The sequence below is a fragment of the Dacryopinax primogenitus genome (genome assembly GCF_000292625.1).
Source record: "Dacryopinax primogenitus strain DJM-731 SS1 chromosome Unknown DACRYscaffold_8, whole genome shotgun sequence".
Lineage (NCBI taxonomy): Eukaryota > Fungi > Basidiomycota > Dacrymycetes > Dacrymycetales > Dacrymycetaceae > Dacryopinax > Dacryopinax primogenitus.
Window position 1 is genome coordinate 564,068 of NW_024467205.1, and position 9,790 is coordinate 573,857.

Sequence of the window (9,790 nt, forward strand, 5' to 3'; positions counted from 1 at the left end):
CCTCGCTTGCGCGCTTTGCCTCCCCCAGTCTAGCCTCAGCTGCTATCCTATCCAGTTCAACCCGTTCGAGTTCCTTCGCCTTCCCCTGCAATGCGCCTTTCTTTTGCCCCAGCGCCTGAGTCCGGACATGGAGCTCCTTTGTCAGCTGCTGGAGCGTGTCCACCTGCTCATCCAGAATCTGCGTCGCGCGAGAAATTGTCATGCGCGACTCGGGGGGATGCTGTGCTCGCAGACGGGCGAGCTCGAGCTCCATATCTCGGATCTCTTTCACTAATTGGGTCGATTCGGCTGCGTCAGCGAGCGTTTGAGTGTGAAGAGCGTCGATTTGTGGCGCAAGCGTGCGGACTTGTGCGCTGCTGGATTCGAGCGCTAGCTTGGATGTCTTCAGAGATGTCTTTAGTGCAGTGTTGGTTTGTTCTGACTACTGTTAGCATACACTCATATAGAGGGATGGAAGCAAGCGCACCCAGTTGCATATTATGTGCCGCTCTTAAGCTAGGCGGATCCTCTCTCAGGATATACCTCAAGAATCTCTCCTTGCTCTCCTGCTCCAAGTACTTGAACTTGATCTTCGTAAAGTAGTCTTTGTGGTCCGCGACGTCCCTCTCAAGCAAGCTGGGATTGAGAGGTTGGAGAGAGATGAGCGAGTCGGAGAGTGTGGGGAGGTCGGAGGTTGCGCGGTCGAGATAGGAGGCATGGAGCGCTGTGAGATGGAGAGGGTGGGTGGTGTATGATTGTGCTAGTCTGTGAATTCTATTAGTACGATGCGCGCATATAGACTGGTGTGCTCACTTGCGGACAGCGTTGAGGTCCATATCGCTCATCGTGCTCGTTCCTGCCATCGCTGTCGCCATTCTTCGCGTCGTTGATCGTTGTGCGATGTCGCGTCGGTCGTCGTCCTCGAGAAGGGCGACGTCGGCGTCACACGCCCCGTTATCACTTATCATGTCACGAAAACCGAGTCGCATCCTCCATCCTTGAAGTTGTTTTAATCGAGAGAATGGGTCGTATCAACCCCCATTCATTCACACCATCATGGCTGTCGTCCGCACGCCAACGTTGAAAGGAGGAAAGTATGTTTTCGAGTTCAACATAGAAAATGTTGGGCCTTTTGAGTACATCGGCACGTACCTCAGAAATCCCAACACATTACAACAGAACTCAAACATACTGGCTAGACTGGGAATTGAACCCAGTGCATCCTGATTCTTACTCAGGTGCACTACCACTGCACTATCTGGCCATTACTAAGAGCAAGAGTTATGCAAGTCCATCATATTAGTAGTTCAGGCTCTCAGAGATACACCACCCCATGGTAAGGTTCACTAGATGCTTGATCGGTATTTGTATCTGAGCACAGCGCAGGAGAATATTCATGGGAAATCGCATGCCCACCAGGAGTTGACCGAGATCGACCGAAAATTCATGTTCACGTGAAGCGCATGATGTTCATTATTACCCTCCCCACCCTGCCACCGCCCGATACAACGAGCATTACACAAGGTGCAAATAGTATGCTGACTCATACCCGTGTCATATTAACGTTCGAACAGATATGATCCTACTACACAAACATCTCCCAGAAGCTGGGCGATTTTTCTGGAGAGGCACTTCTAATTCTCGTGCATTGTTGTAGTTTGTCTTAAGGTACAAGATAGCTTTGATATACAGTATCTGACCGGCAAGAGATATTACAGCTCTCTGCGACTCAATCAGCACACAATCCAGAAATGGCTGAGGGAACAGACTCACATGTCCCAACCCAAAAGCAAACCGTCCTCATTCCCGCAACTGCACGCGTCTCCTGCCTCGCATACGCGTAATTATACCCAATCCTCAGTACCGCACTACCCAGCGCTCAGCACCAGCTAATCATAAAGGTTAAGCACTCACTATTCCAAAGCGTAAATGTTCATCACCCTTCCTCTCAGATAATTCGGACGATCAGCTGCCTGTGCCTGAATGGGCCCTTAGTTGCATATATGCATAGCCGGGCGTAAGCAAGACCAGAAGGAGAGTTCCAGCTTTCGTTCATGTCCGCTGGATCAGAGATCAAAACGCCGAGTGACATTAGTATACTATAACCCGAGGGTACAAACCAAAACTGCCCCCACAACAATCTCGAACGACTATTGTTCTCCCTCTTTCTCCTTCTTCTCTTTCTTCTTCTTCTTCGGCGTCTCCCCACTCGCTTCCACAGAAACCATGCTCACGTCCCCATTCGCCTCCTCGTGCTTCTTCTTCTTCTTCTTTTTCTTCTCCGGCTCCTCAGCTTCTTCCGTCGCAACAGGCTCCTCATCCCCATCCCGCTTCCGCTTCTTCTCCTTCCCCGCTTCCGGTACCGGAGGCTCAGTAGAGATCGTGCCAGCAGGTGCAGGGACAACATCCCCCTCAGGCCGAGTGAAGTCCTTATACTCCTCCACCCATTTCTTCGGCGTCTTCCCCTCGATATTCCTACCATGCTTATCCAGCAGTCCGTCCTTCACCATCTTCTTCTTCTCAACCGCCTTCGGGCCCAGGCCCCATCGTCGCGGGTACAGGTCGCGCTCCATGATACACCGCTTCACTTTGGCGACGACCCCGTGGTCGCATGTCGCTAGTTCGACGGTAGACATGAGGGCTATACCCAGTGCGATCGCTTCCCCTTTAGTGGTCATGAGCACCACTTCTTCGTGTACCTCGATATCGGCTTCTGCAATACAGGTCAGTCAGGTGCACAGGTGGAAAACGGACGCACGACTTACCATACCGCAGCAGACCAGGGATCATGAGTTTTGCACCGTAGCACACAGCCGTCACCGCACTGTCCTTTACAACGATCCGCTTGTATCCGGTAAGCAAGCATTCCAGCGGTCGGATAACTCGTCGTAAATACGACTCTGCCATCCAATTAGCAACTTCCCGTGCATTGCATTTGGAGAGGACTAACCGTCTCGCGTGTTATCATACACCCACTGCGCGTCCAGCACGTCGTGCATAGTGACCATCTCGTCGTTCTCGCTCAACGCTCCACTCCTCACTCGTCTCAGCTCCTCCATATGTCCTCCAACGCCCAACAACAACCCCAGATGCACACACAGCGTCCGAATATACGTCCCCGCCTCGCAGCTGACCCAGAAGACACCCAAATTCCGCTGGTTGTCAAATTCCAGCAAGCGGGACTCGTGGATCGTCCGCACCCGCAGTTGTCGTTTCACAGCGGAGATAAGCGGTGGGCGCTGGAAGAGCGCACCTGTGAGCGTTTCCAGTGCTCGGGGAAGCGTTTTCTCCGACGAGAGCGCAGAGTGTAGCCGGAGCACGCAGACGTACTCCTTCCCCGCGCCTTGTTGGGACTTGACTAACCGCGTAGCGCGGTCGATGCAGACGATCAGGCATCCCGTGACTTTGGGGTCAAGTGTGCCTGAGTGACCTGTCTTCTCTACTCGTAGGATCCTCCGCAGCCAGGCGACAACTTCGTGCGAGGAGGGGTTTGACGGTTTGTCCAGGTTGATGACCCCTGATTTTATGTAGGACGTCAGGTCGCGCTTCAGCGGGCTGGAGCCGGAAGGGATGGGGGTGAAGTGTGCAGAGCGCACGAGGAGCTTGTCGTAGTTCTTTAGCAGTAGGGGCCATTGGGATGTGTCCAGTGTCGGAAGCACTGGCTCGGGCTTGACGGTGAAGTCACCCTGGTGCTGTGCTGTAGCGATGTCGCCTTTTGAGAGGTCGTCGACGGCCATGATGTCGACGAGCAAGAGGAAGATAGCAAGAAAGAGATATATGCGCGTTAATCAAAGTATTGAGCGCCCTTTGCTTGTTCTGAGAGTGGCTTAACACTTTGCACAAATTCACCGCGCCAAACTTTTGTTTCCGTGCGCTTCTCTACTTCCGCTCATAGCCACTAACGGTGCCATTTGGTGAGACGGCCCTAAACAATCATGTACTGTACAGGACCAGATCCCTTTCTAGGCGTGGGACCCTTGCAGACATACACTCACTCGTGGTCGTCGTCGTCGTCCGTCCTCACCAACCCCTCGACAACCCCGCTTCTTACTAACAAAAATGGTACGCCCGCTTTGCTGAGTTCCCTTCTCAGTAGGCTGAGGCCCCACCCTCCCTCTCTAGGCCAAAGCCGCCAAACCCGTCGTCTCCAAGCACAAGTTCGTCATCGACTACTCCAAGCCTGCGGGCGATGGTGTCTTCGACGGTGGGCTGTACGAGAAGTTCCTCCGCGATAGGATAAAGGTCGAGGGCAAGCCTGGTCAGCTCGGGGAGAGCATCAAGATCTCCAAAGAGGGTGAGTGAACGTCTTGCTGCATACGACGCTGCTGATCCTCACACGCTCCAGGCACCAACAAGCTCGCCGTCCAGGCTAGCATCCCATTCTCCAAGCGCTACCTCAAGTACCTCACGAAGAAGTTCCTCAAGAAGAACCAGCTGCGTGACTGGATCCGGTGCGTTCCCCATTATCCCCGTTGTTGACTCGTCCTGACGCATACTCAGTGTCGTCGCAACCGAGAAGGACAGGTACGAGCTCCGCTTCTACAACATCGCGGAGGATGCAGAGGAGGAAGAGTAGACGTTTCCCCGTTCTTCTTTTCCTGGTGCATGAGTGTGTGTGGATGTCCTTTGCTTTAGGTATCGTCCCGACGACCCGACCCGATGTATCCTAGATCTAATGATCATGAGTTAATGCATCGGCGTCGCCTCCGGCTATGTGTTCAGTCTGCCTTTGTTGATCTTGCTATATGTGCTTGTGCCTCTGCACGTAAGAATATGCACGTACTTCTCTCTCTTTACAATTGATGCAGCGCATGTCCCCCCTTCCCGCATGTGGGGTGAAGCACAACAAGTACGTCCTCTTCCTTCGGTATTTGCGTCATCTCACCAATTCCACGTTAGTCTCAAACCCAGGGAAATGGAGTCCGCTGCACGCAATGCAGGAGTCTCTGAACCCGTACTGGCCAAGTACCGCCATCTGAGCGCATCACACACGAACACCCTCGAGAGCTTTCCGATCCTCGTCACCGCGTTGGTATGCGGGAACTTTGCAGGACTGAGGGGAAGGGTGATGAACATTTACGCTTTGGGATAGTGAGTGCAAGTGCCTCTCCAGAAAAATCGCCCAGCTTCTGGGAGATGTTTGTGTAGTAGGATCATATCTGTTCGAACGTTAATATGACACGGGTATGAGTCAGCATACTATTTGCACCTTGTGTAATGCTCGTTGTATCGGGCGGTGGCAGGGTGGGGAGGGTAATAATTAACATCATGCGCTTCGCGTCGATATGAACTTTTGGTCGATTTTGGTCAACTCCTGGTGGGCGTTCAATTTCCCATAAATATTGTCCTGCGCCGTTATCAGATACAAATACCTATTGAGCATGTGGTGGACCTTACCGTGGGGTGGTGTATGTTCCAGTGCCTGAACTACTAGTATATTTGATTTTCTGAGATACGTGCCCTCGTACTGAAAGGGGCCGACAGTTTCAATCTTGAGCTCACAGACATATGTATCTCCTTTCAACGTTGGAGTGTGGACAATAGGCATGATGTGAATGAATGGGGGTTAATATGACCCATTCTCTCGATTTAAACAATTTGTATCTCGGTCCAGTCTGCTCAGAACAGTCACAACAATTCACACGAAAAGTCTTCTTTTCATGTGAATTCTATTAAGGGTTTGTACTGGTCACAAAGGGCTCAAGCAAGCCCAATTATTATTATAATCACCATTGAGGAATGTACCATATATCTCATGGAACCTGCCAGCACTTGCAGGGCTTCTCAGGCCCATATTCTGAGTACTCACAAAAAGTTGATGACTGGATCAACTTTTTGCCATAAATGGAGATAGATGGGCAAAAGATACAGATCTGCATCCATCCTTCTGCAAGGGCACCTTCCTTCCTTGTTGTGCCAGCAATGAGGTTGCATTTCCCAAGGACCTGCTCAGTTCAACTCTTCAGTGCCAGAGCCTTCTTCAGCTAGAAATCCTCTGTTCTGATTGAACAAAGTATTTCTATCTGAATACTAATCAGGTGAGATGACCAGTGGTTGCCAGCAGTGCATGAATTTGGACAGAGTTACAACGGTGTTACCAAATAATAACTAAACGCATCCATTAGCGTGCGCCACGCCGCCTCTCCCCCGGCTACTCTTCCTCGTTCAGGGGGATCCCGCTGTCCTGAGCGGATAAGTGTGCCACATTCTGGAGGTTCTCAATCTGGCCAAAGGGAATACGCTTTGATGGCACTATCTTGCCAAACTCCGCCAGGTTCCCCGCGGGCCCCGCCGTTTCCGTTTCCCCATCACATTCCGATGAAGCCGTTGGGAACGCAGCACCATTGTTCGCCTTGCGCTTCTTTTCAAATGTGAGTGCTCCCCGTGCATAGTCTAGGGTCATGGTAATCAGCGAACCAACGTGCTCTAGTTCCCTCGGCGGTGACATGTTTTCGGACTCCTCGTCCGCATCATATGCTCCTGGCGTTTTGGGGAATTTCGTAGGGCGCATCCGCTTGTTCCTCTTTGGGGGTACGTAAAAGACGTCCCCAGAGGGAGCTTTGTTGATGTCGGGCCGGGCGGATCGGCCGCGCTTGAAGTACTGAGGCGTTTTGCCTTGTTCGATCGCACACCGCACTTCTTCAATCCTGTCGTAGTCAAACTGAATTAAATGCAATAAACGGTTCAAGAACAGTTTGCGCACCGAACTTGCAGTTTCTTGTTACTGGGAACGTATGTCGCTGCCCGCATATACGTTTCAAGTGCCTTGCCCAGATCACCTCTACACAAAGACATAAGCTCCCGAAACAATGAGCTTTTGTTTGCCCTTGTACGTACCGGTCATGAGCAACACGCGCCATCGCGACCAGCGCCTGTGCGACCTTCTTGTTTTCCGCAGGTGGGAGAATCTGGGAGATGTCCTGTGCGTCTTCCCGAACACTCGCAGCACTGGGCAAGGTTGCGTCCACAGCGCTCTCAAAATCCGCGTTCACAACACTGGCTAGCTTCGGTCCCACAGCACTAACCGGATCCGTGGGAGCGAGGCTGTTCAACTCGGTGTTTGCAGCACTCGCCAGGATCGTCTTCGCAGCACTGCATCGCCAAATCCATCAGCCCGAAGTCCCCCTGATGTGAACCCAACCCAAACTGACCTTTCCTCTAGTTCCCGAACTCTCTCACGCAAAGCCTCTGCTTCTTTAACCTTCTCCTCCCACTCCTGTCTCTCTCTCTCTCTCTTCTCTTCCTGCACAGCCCGTTCGTGGGCTAAAGCTGCCATACGGTCTTCGACCTGCCGGGCGACTTCACGTTCCACAGCTTCCGCAATCTGCCGCTGGATATCTTCTTCCGAGATGGATGGCACAGGGGGGTCAGGCTCTCTTTCGGTTTCAATTTCAGATTCGTTTTCGAGCTCGGGTTGGGGTTCGGGCTCATAGATCGAAGACAACGTAGGCGCACGGACGATAGGGTGGGAAGCAGAGCCAGAAATGGTGGATAACCGCCGCATATGAGCACCAGGCAATGATGCCGATCCCGAAATGCCGGACACCCTTCGACCACCAGCCGTCGGGCGACCCACTGGCACAGGTGGCGGAGGCATAGACGTACTCGATGTACGTCGATGGCGATCGGCACGTGCGGCCGGGGTAGGGGGGACAGGGAGCATAGATGTACGCGGCCTAGGAGGCTGGGGGCGGCTCACGGGCTCGGGGGGTACGTGCCCGAGGGAAGAGCGTGGGCGAGGAAGATCAGAGTAGCGGCGCTCTGTTTCTCGTTAGCTCGGATAGGTAAGCATAGGATGACAAGTGCGTACGGTGTCCGGGTCTCGGCAGCTGAGTGGGAGCCTTCGTGATTGGAGCCCTGACGGGTCTGTTCTCGACCTCCATCGTCCGATTCGCAAAGTTCAGCGTGTTGAGTGTGTCCTGCCTGAACTTGCCTCCGGGCGCAATGTTGCATATCAAGAGACTCATGCCGTTCCCTCCCAGGAAGGGCTGAAGGATCCGGGTGAGTTTGCAGTCCCTGTACGGGACACGTGTGAGGTTGCGGTTTAGCGCGTCGACAACTTGGCCGAGGACGGAAAGGGAACGGTTGATGGCGCTGGATTCGGCCATCCGGGAGGGATCGTTTCCCGTGAGTTTGTTGTTCTCTGAACCGGCGAGATCGATCAGATTGATCTTGCCCTCAGTCACTGTTCGTGTAATTAGACGCGATCTCGGCTTGTTAATTGAATGAAACGCACCAGTCCCATCCACGCGGGAGACTCGGACACGGATGGCTAGGATAGCGTGTGAGCGGGAGGATGCGCGATTGAGTAGCGTTGCGCCCGTCGAGCGGTTCTTGCATGCGACAGCAAACATCTGGTCGAAAGCATGCGGGCTGGCTACCATCGTCTAGTCCTATCAGTATCACAATCATACACGGGAGAAAGAGCGCACTTCAGTCAGGTTCGCGACAAATATCTGTCCACCCGCTTCTCGCACCGGCAACTTGACCCCCTCCTGCCTATCAACAAACAAGTCATACACTTCGTCCTTGTAGATCTCCATGTAGCTCACGGCCACCTGCACGCCGTTCCGCTGCTCCCCAAAGCTGGAGTGGAAAAAATATTGTACAACACGCGGGATGATCCCTGGTTCGGAGGGGCTGCCTTGCATCGTGTGGGTCTTGCCGGAAGATGTGACGCCGTAGCAGAATATACACGCTGTCTGTATACCGATAAAATTGCGAACAACAGGAGTAGAGAAGAGACTCACGTAGCCTTCGAGTACATGTTCGAGAATCGGACGTACGTCCCGGGTAAAGATGGAGTCTTGGTTGCTCGTCTGATCCCAGCAGCTCTTGAAGCTATAGCGGCGCGTCAGCAGTGCATCGCCGAGTCTTTTTATGCAGAGATACCTGAACTTGAACCGCTCCCTCATATCCCTCGGGTTGCTCACGCTCACGAACCCCTGCTCTTCTTTGTCATGCCCGTTAACAAGAATGATATCGTCCTGTTCTTCGTGTGCTAGAAAGGGCCTGCATCGGATAGCGATGTTGACCTTTGCCGCCATGTCGTGGGTATATTGCCGGTTGTCGTTTGTTGGTTTTCGAATGAATGTCGGTATGTTCAATTGTGCATAAAGGGAAACAATCACCGCGTTTTGCGCCTGCCTTTCTTGTGTTAATAAAGGAGGTTTAAACCAACCTTTCTTGACTTTTTCAAGCCGAGAAGCACGATTTGAAACCTGTGATCGGCTTACCGGGCGCAGAAAGGTGCTTCTTCACCTGTTTTGACCCAATAAATACCGGGCCAAAAGCGGTGAATGTTGGTGGTGGTGTAGAAGAAAGAGTGTTGAAAGGGAGCCTTGAACGCACACGTGATGAAGAGGGTAGTTGACGCGACTGGGCTTCTGTCACGTGACCAGTCATAACGGGGCGCGTGACGCGACGTCGCCCTTCTCGAGGACGACGACCGACGCGACATCGCACAACGATCAACGACGCGAAGAATGGCGACAGCGATGGCAGGAACGAGCACGATGAGCGATATGGACCTCAACGCTGTCCGCAAGTGAGCACACCAGTCTATATGCGCGCATCGTACTAATAGAATTCACAGACTAGCACAATCATACACCACCCACCCTCTCCATCTCACAGCGCTCCATGCCTCCTATCTCGACCGCGCAACCTCCGACCTCCCCACACTCTCCGACTCGCTCATCTCTCTCCAACCTCTCAATCCCAGCTTGCTTGAGAGGGACGTCGCGGACCACAAAGACTACTTTACGAAGATCAAGTTCAAGTACTTGGAGCAGGAGAGCAAGGAGAGATT

The 9,790-nt window shown here is 52.9% G+C and overlaps 6 protein-coding genes and 1 non-coding gene across 7 annotated transcripts; 3 read left to right on the plus strand and 4 right to left on the minus strand.

Annotated features, from left to right (window-relative positions):
• Nucleotides 1-35: 35 nt before the first annotated feature.
• On the minus strand, nt 36-842 carry DACRYDRAFT_107165 (uncharacterized protein; the record flags this gene model as incomplete). The annotated part of the gene is made up of 4 exons (XM_040768423.1): nt 36-47; nt 128-417; nt 467-744; nt 793-842. The coding sequence occupies 4 exons, from the start codon at nt 840-842 to the stop codon at nt 36-38; spliced, it is 630 nt and encodes a 209-aa protein (XP_040629130.1).
• A 329-nt stretch (nt 843-1,171) lies between these two features.
• DACRYDRAFT_t38 lies at nt 1,172-1,243 on the minus strand. Its single transcript has one exon. It is a non-coding gene; the product is annotated as a tRNA-Leu (tRNA).
• Nucleotides 1,244-2,129: 886 nt separating this feature from the next.
• On the minus strand, nt 2,130-3,787 carry DACRYDRAFT_115972 (centromere/microtubule binding protein cbf5; the record flags this gene model as incomplete). Its single annotated transcript, XM_040770105.1, has 3 exons — nt 2,930-3,787; nt 2,745-2,879; nt 2,130-2,692 (listed from the first exon to the last, which is right to left on the minus strand). Exons 1-3 carry the CDS (start codon nt 3,714-3,716, stop codon nt 2,130-2,132), a joined length of 1,485 nt encoding a protein of 494 aa, XP_040629131.1. The 5' UTR covers nt 3,717-3,787.
• A 204-nt stretch (nt 3,788-3,991) lies between these two features.
• DACRYDRAFT_21947 (ribosomal protein L22e) lies at nt 3,992-4,689 on the plus strand. The gene is made up of 4 exons (XM_040772620.1): nt 3,992-4,041; nt 4,102-4,273; nt 4,325-4,430; nt 4,480-4,689. Exons 1-4 carry the CDS (start codon nt 4,039-4,041, stop codon nt 4,553-4,555), a joined length of 357 nt encoding a protein of 118 aa, XP_040629132.1. The 5' UTR covers nt 3,992-4,038; the 3' UTR covers nt 4,556-4,689.
• Nucleotides 4,690-4,790: 101 nt separating this feature from the next.
• Nucleotides 4,791-5,071, plus strand: DACRYDRAFT_107168 (uncharacterized protein; the record flags this gene model as incomplete). The annotated part of the gene is made up of 2 exons (XM_040768424.1): nt 4,791-4,828; nt 4,879-5,071. 2 exons carry the CDS (start codon nt 4,791-4,793, stop codon nt 5,069-5,071), a joined length of 231 nt encoding a protein of 76 aa, XP_040629133.1.
• Nucleotides 5,072-7,724: 2,653 nt separating this feature from the next.
• On the minus strand, nt 7,725-8,894 carry DACRYDRAFT_51944 (kinesin-domain-containing protein; the record flags this gene model as incomplete). Its single annotated transcript, XM_040775073.1, has 4 exons — nt 7,725-8,164; nt 8,216-8,366; nt 8,412-8,681; nt 8,730-8,894. 4 exons carry the CDS (start codon nt 8,892-8,894, stop codon nt 7,725-7,727), a joined length of 1,026 nt encoding a protein of 341 aa, XP_040629134.1.
• Nucleotides 8,895-9,476: 582 nt separating this feature from the next.
• Nucleotides 9,477-9,760, plus strand: DACRYDRAFT_107170 (uncharacterized protein; the record flags this gene model as incomplete). Its single annotated transcript, XM_040768425.1, has 2 exons — nt 9,477-9,526; nt 9,575-9,760. Coding segments are annotated over 2 exons (236 nt in total), but the record flags the coding sequence as incomplete, so codon positions are not given.
• Nucleotides 9,761-9,790: the final 30 nt, after the last annotated feature.

Bases quoted from the DNA above. Each gene is read 5' to 3' on its own strand.
- DACRYDRAFT_21947 (XM_040772620.1), top strand. The intron at 4,274-4,324 runs GTGAGTGAACGT...CACACGCTCCAG, and splicing joins CATCAAGATCTCCAAAGAGG to GCACCAACAAGCTCGCCGTC. The intron at 4,431-4,479 runs GTGCGTTCCCCA...ACGCATACTCAG, and splicing joins CAGCTGCGTGACTGGATCCG to TGTCGTCGCAACCGAGAAGG.